General features: G+C 48.8%; 1 protein-coding gene across 1 annotated transcript in view; it reads left to right on the forward strand.

Moving 5' to 3' along the window:
* Positions 1–22319, forward strand: part of brinp2 (bone morphogenetic protein/retinoic acid inducible neural-specific 2) — a 50137-nt gene extending 27818 nt beyond the window's left edge. Inside the window, exons 3-9 of the mRNA XM_086129553.1 lie at positions 209–399; positions 1131–1312; positions 2902–3007; positions 8576–8812; positions 15812–16034; positions 18536–18833; positions 19475–22319. Of these exons, the coding sequence (XP_085985679.1) occupies positions 209–399; positions 1131–1312; positions 2902–3007; positions 8576–8812; positions 15812–16034; positions 18536–18833; positions 19475–20302 (2065 nt within the window). The 3' untranslated portion in view covers positions 20303–22319. The remainder of the gene's footprint in view (positions 1–208; positions 400–1130; positions 1313–2901; positions 3008–8575; positions 8813–15811; positions 16035–18535; positions 18834–19474) is intronic.
* The last annotated feature ends 207 nt before the right edge of the window (positions 22320–22526 follow it).

Genomic DNA, 22526 nt, shown 5'->3' on the forward strand with positions numbered 1-22526 from the left:
AACTTCATGTCGGTACTGATTACAACGGCACTTATTCGCCAGGCGACCCGGGTGGGGCGCGCTTGCGCGACTTCAAATCAAGTGTCCAAACGGCCCCATCCGAAGGGCATTTAGTCGGGCGCCTCTTTGGCCTTCGATGTCCTGAATCACGAGGGGAGGGGAGTCGACTTGACTTTGGCCTTACTTTTCGGCGCGTTTCTCTCGTTAGGGAATTCAGCCACTGGAAGGTAAGCGGCCTGGCGACGGAGAAGAGAGACTTCCCCAAAGCGCCGTTGCCCTTAGCCCCGGAGTTCCGACGCAACCTGCGATTACTGGGGCGACGGCCGACCTTGCAGCAAATCAACGAAAACCTCATCAAGAAGTATGGGACCCACTTCCTGGTGTCTGCTACCCTCGGAGGTAAGGAAAGACTTTTGACATTCATTTCTCCCGGCAAATTCCCGCTTGACTTTCAAATGAACATCGAGTCCGGAAAGGATCAATTGCGGCACTGGCCAAGTCTGAACCGGGTACTCCTGCGGCATCTGGTCAGAGCGCTTCGACCGCGTGACTCTTCAATGGTCCTTCCTCCTCGCTGCGAGAGGTGGGCCGAGTGGACGCGAGATAAAACGGACCCGTTTCTAACCATATGTCTCGCGTTATTGGATTTCTTTTTACCCTCTTCGCCCCTCGGAGAAGGATTGAAGTAACTCACAAAACAGAATGGCCTGCGGTATTGATTTCAGACACCTCACAAATCAAGGACGGAGACCAGCTTTCTAGGGTGCGCGGTGACGCCGCAGAGCCCGCTCGTCGCTTCGTAGAACGTGACTTCGATGCTTGGGAAATGCGGGCCTGTGGAAAATTGATTCCAGATTTGTTGTTGTTGTTGTTTTTTCCTTCAAGACAATGCCGCAATGGCCGTGTTGCATTTACCGCAGGACTCATGCTGTGTTTTATTGTAGCTGTAGCTTCTGTTTAAGTCGCGAAACATCCACACAATATGACGATGATCATATACATTGACCTTGGATTTGTCAAGGATGCGAACTTGAGACTCAGCACGAAGGCTGTGCCTCTTTTTCCATGCATCATGAGCGTTGTTTTCTTCCTTCCTTTCTGAGAGTCGGACCGATTGTTTTGATTCTCAGGGGAGGAGTCGTTGACCATTTTCCTGGACAAGCAAAAACTGACTAAGAAGTCGGAAGGCAACAGCAACAGCACCGCCGTGTCTCTGGAGCTGCTCCATCAGCTCGCCGCTTCCTACTTCACTGATCGAGAGAGCACCCTGAGGAGACTGCACCACCTGCAGATCGCCACTTCGGCCATTAAGGTAGTACGTTTCACGCTCGCTCACTTGCGCAGTTATTTACAATCCAGGATCTTTGCGTTACGATCGCGGTTGGTTTAAAACATGTTTTTCCATACGGTTACCAGTTACCGGGTATAAAATGTATTTAGTACCGCACGTACAATAAATACGTAGATATTATACTTCAGAAATATTCGGGGGGGGGGGGGGTTGCCTGTGATGATAATTATATGCTCTGTCTACATGTGCTGCTGCTGCACTGTTTGTGTTCAAACCTTCCATGGTTTCATAAGTACTGCGGCATGAATGCTCGTTTTCATGAGCTGGTCTGTGGCATTTAACCTCCAATGTCTCAACGGTGTTTTCCTCCGAAACAACACCATAAAAAACACAAAAAATGGCACTTTGATTGCCAACAGTTTATTGTAGGATAAACACTGCATTGATGCGTGAGCTTTTAACAAACGTTGAACTTTGTGTGTGTTTGTGTGCGCGTGTTGGTCAAGGATGACGATGGGACTTGGTCATCTTTTTTAGTTTATTTTTTTCTGAAAAATGTCTCTCGTAGAGTTAGCTGCCGGTTTTCCACACCACACGCACCTCGCGACATCAAATCTCACCAACGGATCTTAGCCGTCGGATCGCCGTACCGCCTGCCCGCCACCCCCCCAACGACGTTGCCCATCAAACTCGCCGACTGTAACGTCGCTCATGAGCGTCGTCGTCTTTCTCATGGCAGAATTAGAGATCCGTGTACAATTTACCAGTTGCCTTTTTTTCCTTGTTTGCGGCAGGCCTGCCGAGTCTAACGGTGAGTGAAAAAGCTCGAAGGTGTCAAATTGTCTTCAGGTTTAAATGGCACCCTAGCTGGAAATGTCCTCTCTGCTTGAAATAGGCAAATCTGCCCGGCAGTGAAATGAATCCAACAAATGATTCCAATTCCAATTGCATACATCGACGTCCTTTTGCAGCCAAGAGATTTGCACACCCGCCGGCACAAATTCACGCGCTAATGAGGCGCAGCATCCTTTACATATCGAACAAATAATGCTCTCTGCTCTGCGAGCCGCGATTCGCTTCTGCCAAATTTTGCTCACCCGAGAGAAAGCAACGGCGAATGGGATGTACTTGACCTGCGTCCACGTATGCCTGTGGGTGCGGCGCGAGCATCGACGGAGAGGCAGGAGCGAAACGTTCACCTAAACCACGGCGGCAAAATGGAGGAAGCGCTCCTCGGGACGCAGTTGAGACCACACGCTTTGTGTGTTATAAAACCACTTGTATATACATAGACAAGTGATTTCTTGTTGGGCTTTTTTTTTTTCTTGAAAAATAACGTGTTTTCTGTTTTATTTTTACACAAAGCACTTCCATGTCAACATCATGGTGCATTATGGTTGCAAGGGGAAGCACATGCGTAATCATGGCTGGCTGGCAGTAATAGATGTGGAAAACGCTGACGCGCTAATTCAGCTCACAAGAGTTTTCAGTAGCGAAGTAGCGGCGTGTCGTCGTTTGCCGTTGAAACGAGAGCAGGCGCCGGTGATTTGCATGTCCACGTCTGGGCTTCTGTTTCTCCGGTAAATACAGCTTGTCTTCCTGTTTCCTAGGTAACGGAAACAAGAACGGGTCCTCTCGGCTGCAGTAACTATGACAGCTTGGATTCCGTTAGCTCAGTGTTGGTGCACAGTCCAGAAAATAAGATCCATCTCAAAGGTATGCCGGCGTAACACACGAGCACACACCCACCAGTATACAAACTCCTCACCCCTATTCATTCAAAATTCATGAGCGCAGGCAAAAACCTCCTCCAAAAACTTGAAGCAAACGGGATCCTCACGTCACAGTGATGACATCCTTTTTTTTTTTTTTCACGTGGCTGGAAACCTTTTCGACCGTATTGCAAGAAACGAAAACCCCCCCAAAAAAAGCAACAACAAGAGAGAATTCAAATCCGCGGTACGTTACGGTGCCTTATTCTCCTCCGAGCTGGCTGTCCAAAACACCGCCTCTCATTTTCCCAGAAAATTGCAATGATCAGGAGTGAATGCGGGAAAACAGTCGGCTGAAAATGAAAGCCCGCCCGTCGATCACCCAATGAACAAAATGTACTCGCGGTCCGACGCGCACTCACGCACACACACCAACGAGAGAAAGACTGAAAGGCGGACTGACTGTTGACCTCTGTCGGTTTTTGATTCCAAGTCTCAAAGCCGGACCACATGACACGCCCCAACCTCCGTCCTCCTGCCAAATCCTCAAAGACATGCAATGTAAAAGCAAGACTATCCAGCGTGACATCGCATTCTGCAGGGGCGCCATCTCTTTTCTGAACACTGGCTTTGTATTTTGTCTTCTCCGTATGCTCCCGCATCATTGTTCTCCATCTGTTTTTTTTTGTGTTGGTTTTTTTTTTTTTTTCTCTCTGATCTCTGATTCTGATTGTATGCATATTTCTTGTACACCTCGAGGGTTTGTGAGATATACTAATGACACTACTTGACTGTAGGGTAGGATCTGAACAAATGACCTTTATTTTCCTTCTGGTCATATATATTTGTTCAAGCAGCTAGAACAAGTCTAAAATGTAAAATCTTATGACACGTCTGCATGCCCAGTTTGAGATCTCTGTTGGAAATCTGCTCGGTCTAAGGATAGAGAATGACAAGTGAGAGGTGTGTGGAGCCCTCTTTTTTTATTCTTTTTTTATTTTTGGCCAGACTTCAGCCTGAGCCAATCCTCTGCATGCTACCTGTCGCCGTCGAGCTCTTGGAACAACAAGGCATGACGAGAGATTGGCCATTTCCTCTCTCTGCCTCTTATAGCATCCAAGTAGTCGGCTGCTGATGCAAAAGAGAGACATAAAGAGGTGGGCCGGCCTGTTTCTTCCTTGCATTCTCATTTTACGAGCATCAAAACGAGCAAACAGAAAAGCTCAAACAACCCATAACAATGGACATCTGCTGCTTCTTCGTCTTCTTCTTCTTCTGATTATTTATTTATTTTGGGGCCCCCGGGGGGGCGGGGGGGGGTGTTAGCACGGCCCTGTCCTGTGTTTATGTTACGTGTCGCCCAACTGGATGGAATGAACATTATGTTGAAGCTGGCAAATTGCACGGTACCAAAACAAAAAGCCAAGCCCGGGCTCCGTGATGTGCCTTGCACCCGGAAATGCTTCCAAACGCACTTCTGCCCTTTGTACACTGCGCTTAGCACAGCGCAGCTTGCAGTTGACGACTCATTCACTTCTTAAAATTATCATCGGAACATGTTTTATTCTTTTTTTCTTTTTTTTCCTGAATGATGAGCAAATTACAGACGTGTATGACACTTAGTTGTGATTTTTTTTTTTTAACATCTTGTTTCAGTCAACGTGATTTTATTCTTACGGCAATGTCAAATAATACTCGTTTATTGCATGCCACAATATAACAGCGCATGAAAAATTGAAACATTGTGTAAACTTTCGAGATACACCGATTGATTATTCTTCTTTTTTTTTTTTTTTTTTTTAAATCTACACGCAAAGAATATTTTGTTGTTGTTGCGGAGCAGAAGTGTCCCGACGGGGAAAGTAACTCAACAACCTACCAGCACACCACCACCGAATGTATTTATTTATTTATTTATTTTTTGTCTCCGCTCATATTCACTTGCTCAATTGATTGCTAGGCGGGCGAATAATCTAATTTCACCTCCCATTCAATTTTTCAAGGATATGGCCCCTTTTCAGCGAAGCCTCTCAGCTTTTGTGGAGTCTTGCAATACGAGTGAGTAGTCATGTCAAAGCCAGCTGGGTCACCTCAATTACGGAGGCCTCATTGCATCTGGAAGGGCTTTGCGTGGCTTTGGACAATAAGAAAAGCCTTGAAAAGCAAAACCGGGCTCCTCTTTAACTCATTCAGTGCCAGCCAATTCTGGACCAAGTCTGAAAAGACGTTTAAAAACGTCTTTGGGAGTGAATGAGTTAACTGCTAAACTGACGGAGTGTGTGTTTTTCAATCATGTCGCTTGTCCATGGAATATATGTGAAAAGCAGAAAAACCCTTGATGATGCCGAAGGTGTCAAATTATGGCGCATGGCCATCCATTTCTCAACGACCCGTAAAATGTATCCTGCGATTGGCCGACAACCGCTTCGGGGTGTGCCCCGCCTACTGCTCGAAGACGGCTGGGAGAGGCTCCGGCGCGCCCGCCGCCCTCGTGAGGATATAACGCTGCAGATGATGATCGATGGATGGCAATTCCATTTGCTTGACCTTCAATGCCAGCCATTTTTTCTCCACCTGGGAGAGCCGGGGGCACCTTTTGTCTCCTTCTCGAAGGCCTACAGACGTAAGCATGGAACCTACCAAGTGAAAGCTTTTACCCTCTTCTTTCATCAGGAAAGCAAGCCTTCTTACCATTCTTCAGTAAAGAGCACTTTAACATCGCTAAGTTCCTTGACTGTACTCGCTTCCAAGAAAATGCTGAGGAAAAAGAGCCTTTTGCATTTTCAGCAGAACTTTTCACTTTGCCGTTTTTTTGGGGGGGGGGGGGGGGGGTTGCATTAGTTATACCTCCAACATCTAAACAATCCTTTCCTACTAAAGAACAACAAAAAAGAGGTCACTTTGATTCCAAAATAGCAGCTTATTGCAAGAAAAGCACTGCACTTATGCATGAACTTTGTAATGAATGTCAAACTTCAACCACGTTCTCGCCACCGCACTGCTTTGGCACGCCACCTCACCACGTGGGATCGCAGTACTGTGTACACACGATGACTCAATACTCACATGATGTGGGCACCAAGATCTGATCAAAGCCACTCCTGTCATCTACTGTTGATTTATCATCCCTTGGTGCCACTTAAGCGCTTGAAGATCTGGCAAATTTTCAAGATGTGAGGAATGGCATGCAGTTTTGGTTTGTTTTGTTTTTCCCAATTTCGACCTTATCACTGCGTCTCACTTGATATGCAAGCAACTTCGAGCCTCTTACATCACATTTCACTCGATACGTAGGTGTTTTGAAAAGCAGAGTGATATGGTGTCTGTCAGCATAACAGAGAAGGAAATTGCTTACTGCCGCGGCGGCGAGGGAAGCCAGAATCAAAGCAGCAACCGTACATAGCACATGGCAAGATCCTGAAGAAACCGTGCCAGATTTGCAAACGCACAAGCACATTGAATGATGTCGCCACACATGTACAAACGCACATAACAGTGCACCTGCCAAGGAACGGAATAGGGGCGGTTGAGGGTGGAGGGTGGGGGGGGAGTCACTAATTACATCTCTTTTCCAAGCCATCGAACGAGTAAGTACCAAAGAAGGAGAGGCATGCATATTCATTGGGAGGCACTTGCGGGATCGCCCGTTGACAAAACAAATAGATGAGTACCAGGCAGGGAGACGGATTGAGCAGAACAACAAGAAAACCATGCGAATCACATCTGAAAGGCTCCACTTTGGTTTCCGAAAAAGACAATGAGACACTTTTTGCATCACACGGTGGCTTTTGATTGGTCTAATTAGAGCGTACAGGTATGACAGCTTGCAGTCGTATTTTGCATCAAGCCGTGACCACGCTTGTGAGAAAGCGAGCCGGGGAAGGAGGTTCCTGCCAATATCGGAACGCTGCGGCCAGCTTCAATATTTCTCTGCCGTTCCATCGTGGGGAAGCTGGAGCCTGTTCCAGTGGCTCTGAGCCAGCGGTCATGTAGAAACTCGACTCCAATTGCAGTGCAAATACGCGTGGAATTTTGAAAATATATGACGGTGTGGATGTGGGGGTGAATAGTTGTTTGTCTCTGTATGTGCGACCAGTTCAGGGTGCAGTCCGCCTTCCAACCAAAGTCAGCTGGAATCGGCTCCAGCACCCCCGACGACCCTGTTCACGATGTGCTGTCGTTGGAAAATGGGGAGGGGGGTGGGGAGGGCTTTTTAGCTCAGCTCAGTTGACAATTCAGGGCTTCCGGATCGGTGTGGACGTGGGGGGATTTGAGTGCCTTTCGAAGCCGACCTAGAAGATGGTGGCATTTTGCTGCATTGACGAAATCCCTGCATCTATTGAACAGCAAATCTCCCTTGCGTCGCGGTCCAATTTTGAGTGCCGGTCACAGAAAGGTATCAAAAAAAATGAACCATCTTGCCACCCTCGACTCCTGTTGTTTTTTTTCTCTCCCTATGTTATGTACGTTTTCCAGCTGCAGCCTTATGAAAATCGCAACACACCCACACTTCTGCCCTTGTTTTCTTTGCAGGGGAATCAATTTCGCAGTCATCTCGGCTGCCTTTTTCCATGTGGTGGAGGTGGTGGTTTCTTTTTTTTTTTTTTTTGCCCTGTGATTCAACAATACGCACCGCACACAAATCAATGCCAGACCCCAAACATGTCAGTACTACGGGGGCCACCGCCCTCGGGCCGGGTCATCGCCGAGGATGCAGATGTGGCTCTCATCCACATGAATGGGACCCAGCCGGCGTGGGTGTGCTCTTGAATTGTTTTTTTTTTTTGTTCCCCCCCAAGCTTCGATATTTGTCGTAAAAGTTCAACGTTCGCTTCGATATTTGTCGTAAAAGTCCAACGTTCGCTTCGATATTTGTCGTAAAAGTTCAACGTTCATGAAACGTTCACGCGTAGTTCACGCGTCACTGCAGTGGTGATCTTGCAATAATCAAAGTGGCCTTTTTTGTGTCGTGATTTAGTCGGAAAGCATTGTCTTTGAGGCATCGCCGATGAAAACCAAAAATGGCGTCCAAGTGATTGTTGCGCTTGAAATGCATCCCTTCACAAAAAGGTCTTTTCCTCCAATTTTTTTCTTGGAAACGAGTATTTTTCAAAAAAAAAAAACCTCCCCATGTAAACTACTGTTTACAATGCAATGGTAAGAAGTGTCCTTTTTTTCCCTCCTGATGAATGAACAGGGTTAAAGCTTTCTTTTGGCAGGTCGCATGCTTGTATGGCGGGAGAACTCCGTTTTCTCTCGGCCTTCGATTGGAGAAAACCAGCCGGCGTTGAATGAGTTGTACTTTGCGTTGCACACCAAGAAAGGGATGCCTCGGAACAGCAACTCCGGTCCGAAACAGGGCATGGCAGTTCAACGACAGATTGCATTTTCAAACAGCCGTCGTACCCTTGCGCCATCGCGTTTTGGTGAAAAGTCCACTCGCAGCTTGGCTCCCCATCAATATTGTGCCCCGTGCGGATGGATGTCGTCGATGGTTGCGCAGTGTGGCCGTACGTTCCGCGGCTGCGGAAAGGCCTGACCGTCTGTCCTTTCTCTTTCTGATCCCTTCAAGGCCTGCAAGACGTCTTGCCTGATTTTCTGCGCGGGCGTTTTGTGGAGGCTGCGCTCAGCTATGTGGCGTGTAACTCGGAGGGCGAGTTGCTCTGCCGCGGCAACGACTGCTGGTGCCGATGCGGCCCTCGCTTCCCCGAGTGCAATTGTCCCTTGGCCGACATCAAGGCGATGGAGGAGAACCTGGAGAGAAGCAAAGAGGCCTGGAACACTTTCAACCGAGACTTTATGGAATCAGGTACGGGACTATGGCGTTTGCTGTCCTATCGCTGCTGATCAGCGGACGGTTGACATCTTTTAGCTCAGTTCCAGACATACACTTGCGGAGGTTTTGGTATTGAGCATCGCAGGAGGCGGCGCTCATTTCTTGGCTCCAAGCGTGCCATGCGCCAGATACTCCGACGAACGGTGATCGAAAACCTCCATTTCCTCTTAACTCATTCACTCCCAAAGACGTTTATAAACGTCTTTTCAGACTTGGTCTAGAATTGGCTGGTACTGAATGAGTTAAACCCGGAGGCTGGAGTCACCCTGCAAATGCCCAATTCTCATTTTGTGGCTCTCCCAGTGTATCCCGTGTCCCTTTCTTTCGATGTAATCCGACATCAGAAATAAAACCCACAGTGGCAGACGCCCACAATGCGCATCAACAACTTCGCAAAACTGATCAATGGGATTCCACTTTCCCTTAAATCACGGAAATGGGATGCTACAGAATGGGGGAAAAAAATCAGCAGACAGCGGCGGCATAATCCGGTAGGGGGGAAACTGATGGATGCGAGATGCCACAGAATTAATCAATTCATTCATTGATCCATCCATGATCTGATTCGCTTCTCCTCAGGAGGGTCGCGGGCGTGCCGCAGCCTCGGGCTGTGTGCCAGACGTGCTAACCAGTCCACCGCCGTTAATTTATGAATTGACTTACTCGCCTATCGATCGAAAAGAATGAACTAGATAAGGAACGAACTCTGGTCCGGGAAGAGTACGGGATTTTTTTTTTTCGTTTTTCTGCAGGAGATTCAGCGAAACGTGTTGCCGCACAGAAATGTCACAACAACTCGCGCCGAGAGCAAACGGCGTCATGTGGTATGCCGAGCCCAAGTGATTGAGGCCATTTGAGTTCAAACATCTTGTTGTTGCAAAATGGATTTCCACCAAGCTGGGACTATTTATCACACGGCGAGCGGGGCTCAGGTGTGTGATATAATGGCGGTAATGATGCTGAACAATTCCGCCGTCTCTCACTAAATTGGAAAGTGAAGCCAAATCACCTGCTTGTTTTTTTTTTTCTCTTTCTTTCTCTTCATTCGCTTCACGCAGCGTTACTTCTTTACAACTTGGAAGATATAGACGGGATTTAATTGGACACAGATTTTGGGCAGATTGATGTGATGTTTGTGGAAAGGCTCCGCTTCCTCAGTCGCACTCGTGGGATGCAGTTGCGCCGTGTCTTTGGAAATTGTTTTGCGCCTCACATTATGGCAGTCTTTTGTGGTACCGGTGGACTCTTTTGGGACAATTTGGCCAACGGTTTTCACTTTGCATGTTCCATTTTTCAAAAGACATGATGGTTTCGTCGGGAGATCAACTTTGTACTCTGTCATAACAATTTAGGATTTGAGTACATTGGCTAAAACTATCAAGCGAGGAACACAGTTTGTCACGCGCATTCAAAGACGGGTGCGTTCTGTCCGCCCGCCGGCGTGCGTGCGGGCGTTGTTACATTTGGAGAAAAGATGCTTAGAAGACACAAATTGAGATGAAGAAAGAATGCCGAAGGATGCGAGGGTAGAAGGCCACTGAGGGCCCAGGAGAGCACCGCTTCTTTCTTCGGCTCGAGCTCGATGCTTGAAACGGGTGCTTCAGCTGGCCACGCCCAATCATTTGTTGGGCCAGAAGGGGGGCGGGGTTATCATGACGACGACAGATGTCGCTTGCATGTCCCCGGCGGTTCTATACGACAGACAAGTAGAATGGATGCTATGCGAAGTTGCCTAGCAGATGCTAACTGCGCATTCTTATTATTATGAACAGCGCAGGCGCTTTTGGGTAAACGGTGATCTTTGGAGGCTTGACGATGACGTCATGACATTGCTCCGACTTGGCTTTTTGCCGCTGGAAACCCGTTCTTCGTAAGAACTTGTGAGCGCCGACTCAGCCGGCGCGTTGGCCAAAAGACCCAAGACGGTTTGTGCTGCGGCTACATTTTGATAAGAAATGAGGCGACTCAGTCAGGAAAGATGAGGCGGAGCCTCGCTGCAATGGAGACCGGGTGCTCTGCGAGTCTTGGACCCAAACAAAAACAAATTTGTTTTTGTTTGTTGGATTTCATCTTCTTCTCCAACTAGTTTGTCGAAACGGAACCGGCTAACGCGGATGTGCAAAAATCGCTAACATGCCCTCATGTGGATTCTGAGCACGTTGCCTGAATGGAGGCTTTTGGATGCAGCTGAGATGCACCGATGCTCCTTCGGCGCCCGGTTGCACCGCTCGTTCCTCTTGAGGCTGTGAAATATTAATGCCCGCCCGTCTCCGCATTTTGACAGGCAAGCTAGCGGCAGTGGTAGGCATGCTATCACTGTCACGTCTTTATCTCTTCTGTAAGCCTTCAAGAAATGTTTACGCCGCCAGATTTGCTGAGTGTAGGCCAAAAAAATTAGAGACTAACCTGTTTTTTGTTTATTTCTTTTTTTTTTTTTTAAACTACGGCATTCAAATTTTATGAAATGTGTAAATTGTAGATTCAGCAATGAGCAAAGGCCGACATTTGACAAAAATGTTGCCGGTCCGTTATTCTTCATCCGTCAGCCACCTGGGCACCTGTCCGTCATCATCACTTTTTTTATTTTATTTTATGTTATTTTTTTAAGCTGAATCAAATCGTCAGAACTGCAGAGACAATTGGGATCTGCCATGATGTGGGATGCACTAACCCGCAGAACTATCCACCGATATATTGGGGGAGGGGGGTGTTGTTGGCATAACAACCGATGCAGACAGTGCTCTGACAAGCCGGTGTTGTTTGGATCTCGAGCCTCTCGTTGCCTGTCATGGTGGGTCATTAATGTCCAATGCAGCACATGTTGCCGAAAAAAAAAAAAAAATCAGCTTGTCAGTGGTTGACTTTAATTAGTCACTGCAAAATCTCTGGATGCTTTGTTTCCCTGCAGAGAGATTTCTGATGATGTCTGAATTGCTCTTGCAGCTTTGTGAGGATTTTACTCTTTCATTTTTACCTGGAAGTAAAGCGCACCGGTAAGAGGAGTTGTTGAACTTTCTGGCTACTTTGAATAAGTGGGAGAGGGCGAGGGGGGGCAGGATTGGCAATGGAGTGTTTTGCTGCAAAGTCTCACTCAGCCGTGTGCTTCCGCCTGCAAGTCTGATTGGCTGGACGGCGCCTGTCCTCATTGCAAAGTGTCAACATGATCCTCTGGAGAATCAATTAGAACAGACACAACCTATCAAATGTCACCGCAGAGTGTGTGCAAGTCTGTGTGTGTGTGTTTGTGTGTGTGTGTGTGCGGGAACAGCTGCAGTGGAGAAAGCCTCTCACTTAACGAGGTGCTCATTAATGAGGCGACACTCAGAGATGTCTTTTATTTTTGTATCACTTTCACACCCTATCGAGGTTTTATCCCTCTCCAGAAACCCCCCCACCCCCCCTTTCTTTTTTTTGTGTTGTTTTTTTTTTTAACAAAGAGTTTGAAAGTCGGGCGATGTGAAAAAGCCAAGCTTCTATTCCTCTGCATCAGGGGTGTCCAAACTTTTTTGTTTGACGGCCGCATATGGAAAAATGGAAGGACGGAATGGCCACTTTAAAATTCGTTGAAACGCGTGAAAAGTCAGTCAAGCGAGCAATCTTAGATTGTTTGCGTTGTCTAGTTCATTTCATCAGCTTTCTGTCCAAGGTGTAAAGGCAAATTCTTGAGGATTTTTTGGGTGGGGGCAGGGGGGCACCTATCTCACAGAGTCGATCCACTTGAACAGCTTCCCAGCAGCCGACTCGCCGCATGCCGAACCGAAAAAAAGAAAAGAAAAAAAGACCATCCTGGAGTGAAGTGACCATTTTCTCCGTTTTCCTGAGGAGCATTCACTTGATCAATCGGCCATCGAGCAATCAACTACATTTTTACAGCACAAATAGCATTTTGATTGCTATTTCTCTTTGATGGGAAAGAGTTCGCCTTTGTGTCGCTCGTTCGTTTTCAATACAAGCCGGCGTCCTTGTGCAACCTCAGGCTGCCGACCGAGCCAAAAGTGAAAACTGTGATTTGACTGCGCACTTCCCCGAGTGCGTTCAGTGTGAAGCTGAACATTGAGTGGTGAGGAGCAAAAGCGGTTTCGCTCGGGCTGCCGGAAAGCACACAACGGACTTCTTGCGCTTCCTTCTCGCTTTGTTCCTCTGCCAAGTGGCGGCCAAAGTGGAATCCTTATCATCGGCATGGCACACGCAAAATGATTTTTTTTCAAATCTGAAGAGGTTTTTTTTTTGAATCTGTGACAAGCCTAATGCAAAAATATAGAAAATCAGGCGTTTAACCGTTTGGGTCTGCTCTCATTCTTTCCACCGACGGCCCCTTTGGCAGCGCGCTTGCGCCGGAGCGCGTTCCGGGCCAGTGCCCAGGTGAGCACCGCTTCTTTCTTTTTCCACCGCCAAAATTGGCGCTTGCTCGGGTGCTTGAAACCGCTGCTTAAAATGGCCCCAATTATTTGTTGAGCCAGAAGACTACGTCAGAGGGGCGGGGGCCAGAAGGAGGGGCGGGGTTATCATGACGACGGCAGATGTCAAGGGATGACACTCTTGACACACGCAAGTGTTGCGCAAGCGCTCCACTTGGGCCTTGTATTTTCTCGCCACGTTTTTGTCTTTCTTTCTTGCAAGCACTATTTTGGTTTCCGATGGTCGTCTCATTTTGGGCTTGTTGTTGTCTTTTTATGACAAGCAATTTCCGTTGATATTTATCCTGGCCTTTTGCCAGCGTTTTTGGTTGGTCTCGTTTTTCTGGCTATCGTAACCGGCGCCATTTGCCGAACTTTGTCGTTCTTGTGCCGTTTAGAGATAGATCATCAAATATTTTTGTCACATTCTATCCGAGCCCACGTTCTGAGAGTCTCATTCTGTCCGCACTATTCCGGATCCCCGACAGTCAGGACGGAAAATGTATCTACAATCTCGTTGTGTTGCGCAATAGGGGCTCAGTGCAGTGATGCAAGGAACGGCAATCTATTTTGTGCAGATGAAGATTTAGCGATCTGAAGTGAATAATCAACACAAAAATATAACGGGTGGATCATTTGGACTTGGTCACTTTATCAGGAGCTGGCATGCTGCAAAAGTGCGGGCACCCCTAGTGTGGAGCGTCGGACTCATCACCCAGCCTTGCGGGAAGCCAAGAAGAAGAGCGGCGGGGGCCCGCTTTGACTGACTGAGCTTGGTTGGTTGGGCAAAAAAAATAAAAGTCCGAAATCCACCGGTAGGTGAGTGTTAAGTGGGGGGGGTTCATGTCGGCCATCCCCACTGAACAGAATGTGTGTTGAAGGCTGAGCTGAAGTTGATGGACAGCCCGAAATACGGTGGCTCTCCCGGTGTTTGAGGTGGCTGAGTGGGATTTGGTGTCAAATGCGTCGTCTGCTGATCTATTTGCGCTCGAAGGGGTCCGAAGGACGCAGCAAGGCAGGACTTGATGCGTTGGTGAACAAGAGACACCGAATACTTGGCGACCGCTGAGGTTTGTGCAACTGGGTGATCGTCCGTGGAGGATTTCTTTGGGGAACGGTGGCAGACTTTCGGCTTGTTATTCATACCGAGCAGATTCATCGAGGGTGGGCTTAAATATCTCAACAGATTTGGGGGGGGGGGGGGGGGGGGAAGCGTCAACCCAGAGGACACTTGAGTTCGAAAGAATCGCACACCACCGTCGCAAAAATATCTGCTGTCACCCATGTCAGTTATGAAAGTCCGACTGAACTTACAGATGCTTCACCGCAACGTCTTCTCCGTACCTGGACCAATCGCAGACGGGCACTATTTCATCGGAGCGTTTGAGAATTTATGGAGCCAGTCGAGCAATCACTCTGACCTGAACGGCGTGAACGATGGCACAGCGGATGCGTTGCGAACACTCGGAAGTGATGGAGATGGCAGCTTCCTCGACAACTGCGGCCCCCCCCCCCCCCCCGGTTTTCCGCGCGTGCGCCGTAAAGGGGGCCCACGTGCTGCCACCCTTGCCGGAAGACGGTCCAAATCCAATCTTATTGTCTGTCGCGTTTGCAGCTGAATTGTGCTCCCAGAGGGAGGAAACAACAACAACAACAAAAAAAAAAGGATTGCCCGAGTTGTCGTCGCAGGCGCTACACAGAAAACAAGCAAATACGAAAGGCGCTCGCTTTCTGACAGGAATGTCGGTCGCGACGTACGGCAGCCACGTGGGATCGTTTTGTAATCGCGGCGGTGAGCCGAATGACACTTTGACACTCGATTTGCATTTGTGGTAACACAGAAGAAAGCCGGCGCGGATGCCAAACTTGAATAGCACCGACATTCCTCCCCTCATCCAAATCGGCGCCGGTACGCGCGTGCCGCTCAGAAGGCGCAACCGTCTAGCACAGATTCTTCCAAAAGGCTGAAACTGTTCACGACGGGGTCTGCGCGAAATAACAACAAACACAAAAGACGAAAACAACAAGAAGGAAAAAAGAAAAGCAGGGCTCTTGAAGAGCTGTGGCAGATGGCAACCCACTCGGGCGCCATCTCGAAGTCCAAATATTCACCAAAACATTCGATTCAAAGTATGACGCGTGTCCGTGGATGGAATCCTGGACGAAAACATCCCAACCCGGATGCGCGCATGGATGGAATCCTCGCTCATGGTTTGCAACTCCCAATGCTGCCGATTCCTTCTTTCAAATGCCGCGTCCCCTTCAGGCCAAAGGGCGGATGTTGGTCGCCGGCCGCACCTTTTTGGTGCTGGAAAAGAGTCGATCTCGATTGTGGCGGAACCGGCGGGCTAACTGCGGCAATATTTCACGCATTAGTTGCCATGCCATCGCAAACGCGTTCGCCTCTTTGTAAAAGTGAGCTCCCGTGGAGACGAAACGGCTGCGATACCAGAAGGAAAAGGCGCTTGAGCGGGCGGGGGCACCTGGACTTTCTCAAGCGCGGCCCTTCTCGCGGCCGTCGTCCGAAATCCCGAATCATCCGGACGCATTGTCTTTCCCCTTGTCTCTGTTGCAGATGAATTCAAAGGCTTCCTGAAAGGCTTGCCCGCTGACCAATTCTTGAACGTGTCCGCCATTGCCAAGTACTGGTCGGCGGACTTCCCGCTGCAGAGGCGCTACGCTCATCTGGAGTCCGGCACGGCTTTGGTCCTGGGCAAGGCTCAGAAGATCGTCAGAAAATTGTTCACCCTCAGCAAACGATGTCCGAAACAACCTCGAATAAGTCTCCCTCGAGAAAGGTACGCCCTTTGACCTTTTCAATTGCCATTTGTGCATTGAACTCAACGGGACGCTGTTTCGGCGCAAGTTACAGCTTCGGGTCCTCCGGTCGCTTGCCAGTTTGGAAAACAAAACTGGAGTTTTTTTGGGGGGTTTTTGTATCGAAGCAGCAGGCTTGGATCAATTTAGAATTGGATCCATCCATCGCGCGAAGGCCCAATATCCAGCCTGTTCTCTTGAATCAGCTGTGACGGGCGAAGCATGCGGGAGGTTACGGCAAGCCTTTCACACCGATGCCGTACGGTCCCAATCGCTCGAAACGCTGATTGACCGACATTGTACGCGCGATTGATATCGGCACAAAGTGGCTTGGGTGAGCTTCCTTCGGCCCCACTGCTGTGCTGCGGGCAAAACACGAATGCCCGCGATGAGGCCCGGAAAGAGAAGCGCGGACTGACGTGAGGAAACGGTCGGGCATGCGAAAGGAAGGCAAAAGGAACGGGGGTGAAAGCAGCCGCGCTAAGAAGGAATGAACAAAGACAGAAAGTTTCACCGACGTGTCGGACGGACGAAGGGTCGAGTTGCAGGCTGCGGAGCGAGCCACTCTCTCCCTTGGCAAGCTCTAATCAAGTCTTTTTGTGCGCTGACAGCCTGGCGCGTGTTTACAGAGAACCTTCATTTGCCTGCCAGTTCTTGGCCACTACCAATCACTCCATCTCCCCTCGCTTAAGCCGCCCCCCCCCTCCTCCCTTGTCGCTTTCTCTCTTTATTTTTTCCTCCACTCTCAATTTCGTTTCCACTTCAACCACCGCACACGTGCACGCACACGCACACGCACTTCTCTGTCTCAGACCATCATTGGGTCTTCGGGCCGCTCACAGCAACGGCAAGCCATCAGTGCCAGCAAAAGATCCATATTCCTCCCTGCGCAGATCCATTTGTTTCTTCATCACTTCTTTCTGTCAATTTGCACGAGCCTCGGGGTACAACGGGATCGTCGTCGCTTTTGGGCAATGCTGTGTGCAATTTGCTGAACTCAGCCCGGGCGATTTGGAGGGATCGAGCCCATTTTCGTCTCATCTGCAGTCAAACATGGCAAGCGGCCCTCGGCGGGTCCAGAACAAAAAAAGTGGAGACAATTAGGAGCTGATAAATGATCCAATGAAGGGGGGGTCTCACGTGAATGCGAGTTGGTTCATCGCAAAGCATGACGGCTTCGGTCATTTGCATTCCAAAGGAAAATATGGCAAAAAAAAAAAAAGAAAAGCTGCCTTTGGTAGAAATGTGCCGCAGGCGACATAAAGCATGGAGACCAATTCTTCATCCAAATGTCATTTCTTTCGTTACCTTTGACCCCCGACCGGACGGGTGCCAGATCCCAAATCACGCACGTCAACTTGCTCGATCTTTGCTAAAATACGGACCGAAATGTCAATTGGTCATGCGCACCAACAAATAGCGTTGAGACTCGGCAATCTTTGGCTTACCGCTCACTTGAACAAGAAGGAAAGAAACGATTCCAATGGACTGTTTTCAAAACGAGTCATTCATTGGTGTGCCGTCTACGAGTAAGAGCGCGATGAGGCGATCAACCGTTTTGGAGGTTTCACTCCAAAGTGGCCCGCGACAAAAAACGAGTTGTTCACGCCTGCCCGACGGCGAATGCCTTGGAAACAATTTCTCCTCCAATTAGACCGGGGGTCGGCAACACGCGGCTCCAGAGCCGCATGCGGCTCTTTAGCGACATCTAGTGGCTCCCTGGAGCTTTATAAAAAAATGATTGAAAATGGAAAAAGATTTTGATAGTAGGCTAATATAGCTCAAATAGATGTAGATACATGTTGCAGCTCCAAAAAAGGAGAGCTGTGGTGTTGGTTTTTTAAAACGTCCACTTTATTTATGCTTTTAACAGTCTCGACAAACACAGACACGTCTGCGTCCGACTCCGTGCCTTCTCTCTTCTCGTTCAACTCGAGAGGCGTTCAAAGACAGCTTCCGAAAAATGGAAATTCATGATCACTTCACTGACACTAAGAGAAGCGAAAATAATGCACCAAAACAAAAAATCAAGTGAGGAAATCACAAAAGAAATTCTATGAGGGCGTTTGTGAACACACAACAAAGGAATGAATAACATCAACAATTCTGAGACAGTCCAGTCTCCTACATACATACAGCATGTGTTTCCTTCATTGTAAGTTTTATAAAAGGCTTTTGGTTTTTTTTGCGGCTCCAGACATTTTTGTTTTTTGTTTTTTGTTTTTTGTCTTATATGGCTCTTTCAACATTTTGGGTTGCCGAGCCCTGAATTAGACTGAAGCTGTTCTACAGTCTGGAAAGCGCGAGCATGAAATGACTCCAAGATTGGACATTTTCAACAATCATAACCACCAATGTTAACCACCACACAATAGTGGCGGAGAGATTTTCCAGGTGTCGCTTTTGAGTCAAGGCCCTCCACCCAGCTTTCTGAGAAACATTTGTAGGGTTTTTTTTTGTTTGTTTTTGTTATTTTTCGCAGGTCGATTGCCTTTTGGCTGAACACGGCTCAGTCGCTGCTCTACTGCAACGACCGCGGCGTGCTGGGATCATTCTCCGAGGAGGTCAAGAGTTGCAGCTGCCCTGCGGAACACCCGACTTGTCAGGGCGCCATTCCCTGCGTCGTCGGCGCCTCGTGCTCGGCGTGCGCCGCGGACAACGTGACCCGCTGCGGCTCCTGCCGCCACGGCAACCTGCTCCACCTTGGTTCCTGTCGACCGAGCATCGCCGCGTCCCTGGACCACTATCTGAACTTTGACCTCGACGTGCTGGATGCCGAGGTTTCCAAAACGTCTCGTACCGTCTCCGGTGGTTCTCAAACTTGGGCGCTCATCAAAAATTTTGAGCGGCAAAAGTCAATCCGGTCGATGCTTTCCTCATGCCCAATACGATATCTCGCCAATGATGACAATGCCGCGATTACACCGTTACAATAAAGCTTACGTCATCGTTATATGGTAAGTTCACCCAAAAGAAAAGTTTGTATCTGTCAAAAAAAAAAAAATCTCCTCATGGGATTAAAATGTCCAATTCATTTTTTGTCCATTTCGCAAATAATCATCAACTGAACAATGTACCCCCAACCCCACCCTAAAAAAAATGTTAAAAGCTGGCACAGACTGGAGAAAGTAAAGGGATGCTCACTGGGAACAGCTGGGTGGCCTTTGAACTGAGTCGCCGAACTGCTCAGTCATTGACGAGCAGAGGTCGGGCCGAGGCAGCGAGAACTCCAGACAGGTCGGCTTCGGAAAATTCGAGCGCGGGCGAGCGATAAGGGGAGTTTGAACCCTTGGGACAGGGAGTGGGCCGTCGCTAAGCGGGATCCGGGAAGTCTGAGAACCACTGTCGGCGTGAAGCCGTTTTCTGTCTTTGTTTGTCCCCCCCCCGGAGACGTGAAAGTGAACGGCTGCTGTTTTTGCAGGCCAAATACCTCCTTGAGCGGCTGGACAGCAGAATGGAGGTGCACGCCATTTACATCAGCAACGACGTCCGTCTGGGAAGTTGGTTCAATCCGGCTTGGAGAAAGAGGATGCTGCTGACTCTCAAGAGTAACAAAAATAAGTCCAATCTCATCCACATGTTGATGGGCATGACTTTCCAGATCTGCTTAACCGAGAACTCGACGCTGGAGCCCGTGCCGGCCATTTACGTCAACCCTTTTGGGGGCAGCCACTCGGAGAGTTGGTTCATGCCCGTGAACCGGCCTGACTTCCCCAACTGGGAGAGAACTCGACTGGACTCCGCCGCCGCCGCCGTTGCGCAATGCTACAACTGGACCTTGTCCTTGGGCACCCGGTGGAAGTCCTTCTTCGAAACCGTCCACATCTACCTGCGGAGCCGCATCGTCACCGACGACCCGACGGCCAACGAAACGCTCTTCTACGAACCTTTGGACATGGACGACCAGACGTCCAACCTGGGTTACATGAAGATCAACACCCTGAAGGTTTTTGGATACAGCATGCACTTTGACCCCGAGGGAATGAAGGACTTGATCCTCCAGCTGGACTACCCGTACACGCAGGGAACGCAGGACGCCGCCTTTTTCATGCTGCTGGAGATGAGGGATCGCGTGAACAGGTTGGCCCCGCCGGCGCCGCAGCCGCTCGACCTCTTCTCTTGTCTGCTGCGTCACCGACTTAAGTTGTCCGCCGGCGAGGTGGCGCGCATCAAGGAAGCTCTTCGGATCTTCAACTCCAAGCTGCCCGACGCCGCTCCCGAACCCGAGCTGGCTCAGCTCTGCGGCTAAGCCGAGCGCCAGACGGCCGTACTCTGGGATATTCTCCCGCCGAACCTCGGGCCCGGTCGGGATCCGTCCTTCGCGAGATTGACAGGCGGAAGGGACGACGCTTTCGCCGCGTCGTTTGGGTCGTGACTGTCAGAGGCCGACGACGGGGGCTCTCGCGTCATTCGATCGGTATCGAGGAACTCTTCAGGGGTCAACAAGAGCAAGATCGTCCTTTTGTATTTTCTTTGGTTACCGAACAACCGAGAGAGGAATACAAACGAAATCCGCTTTGAAACGACGTTACGCTTACATTTTGATAACCCCCGACCGCGTTGCTATCAACCAATGTTTCTTTTCAATCCCTGCCTTGCATTTTTGTTTTTTTAATTTAAATGGACATTTCAAAACGCGTATTCCCGCCGAGCAACCGAGAGGCTTGTTAGTGTTCGCTCTGTACTTGGTGATGTGTGTTTACCAGAAAAAAAAAAAAAAAGGTGAACACATTGGCAACGCAAATAGCGACATAGCTTCGATGTTGCTTCTTTTCTTTGTCTCCTTTTGAGATGAAAACCGAAGGTGATGTGGTTATAAAAATATTATCGACGTTTGCGAGTACAGTCCTGTAAATATCGCGCCATTGAACTTGAACATGTGCACACTGCTTTTTAGATAACCAAGTGCAAAGACCAAAAAAAAAAAAAAAACTGAAATGTTGATAACAACTCATGCCTTATATGGAGTAAGTGTCGTGAGAAGCACATTTAGTTTTGCTGTTTGATTTCCTGGCAGGTGACGTATTCCATTTCATTTTCCAATCAACTGCAAAAAAAAAAAAAAAAAGACGTCCTTCCCGCTAAACTGGCGTTCCCACGTCCTTGCTGGTCTCGCCGGCACTGTGGGCTTCCGTTTGCTCAAGATTCAGCTGTTGCCGGTGCACGCCAGTACTCGACGTCCCGTAATCGTTCACCCAAAGGTCCTCCGGGTTCAATTGGAGATGCTCTCGGCACCTCAAGCACTCGCGATGACTAAAAATGTTTTGGATGTTTTGATTGCACCGGCCCAAAATGACAAGTCCAACGTGGTCAGCGTGACCTGCGAATGCTGCCGTTTTTTTCAAGGTTTCTGAAGGGCACCGATGGTCATTCGGAGAAACGACACGACACCTTCGAACAGGTATTAATTATTAGGATGATTATTCCATTGGTTTTTTTTGAAAAATCCAGAAAACATCGTTCATCAGTATATTTGGGTTTGTTGTCATTTCCAGCTGCCAATCAGCTTGCTCAATTTTCAAATCAAGTGGCATGTTTCTTTGGAATTCATTCCAGTGAAAAAAATTTTTTTTTTTGGAGTGGGGGGGGGGTCTAATTCTGAAGTGCATTCACCACTGTAAAGGTAACTGACACCTCACCTCAAGAGTGTCATGCATCAGCCCCGTGATAAATTCGCCTCTCTGCCCCCCCCCCCCCAAAAAAACCTGTTGGGAGTTGATTTGAAGCCAATTATTCGACAGCATTACCAGTGAGCTGTATTTAGTAACCAGCGCCAAGAACTGAATTGGTTGTTAACGAGAAAGCGTCGCCGAAACGAAAGCTGGAGCGCCAGGCCCAAGTCAAGTGCGCTCGATTTAAGATGGGGCCGCACCACCTGGCCTCGAATATGGCCAGCTGGAAAAAGTTGCCTCTCATCGTCTCCCTTGCGTTTGCGCACGTTATCCCAAAAGCTTTTTCTCTGTTGAGTCGTCCGTCCGCCGGGCTCCTGTGAGCCAACCCCACTCGCAGCGTTCCCTTCCTTAAATCTCAGCGCTTTCATTTCTATTGCTCCATGTTCTCCACCCCCTACCAGTCACTGATCTCATTGGTCCTTGGCGAACCATCTGGAATGTTGCGGCCCCATCTGTTGGCCCTGCTCCATCACCCACAGCCCACGGGGGGGGGGGGGGGGTTTAAGATTCATAATGGTACAAGATGGCATTGATGTCTTATTGCCCCCCCAAAATCCTCTTGTTATATGATTACAATAAATGTTCTTACTTGCACTTGTGTGATTTATCGTTGTTGTGATTCCAATGTTGGGAAATGATAGATAACAAGAAAAAGAATAGCATCAAAGCAAAACGACAAAAATCCGAGCGTCAGGGGCTTGCAGCGCAGCCTTGACCTCGGCCGGTTCGGGGAGTCTTATTTGGAAGGTTTCCCGACCCGCTCGGTTGTTTTTAAAACACGTCACCTGGAAAAAGTGACAG

This window comes from Hippocampus guttulatus, chromosome 14 (genome assembly GCF_054856545.1).
Source record: "Hippocampus guttulatus isolate MCC_2025c chromosome 14, RoL_Hgut_1.0, whole genome shotgun sequence".
In the NCBI taxonomy this organism is placed as follows: domain Eukaryota; kingdom Metazoa; phylum Chordata; class Actinopteri; order Syngnathiformes; family Syngnathidae; genus Hippocampus; species Hippocampus guttulatus.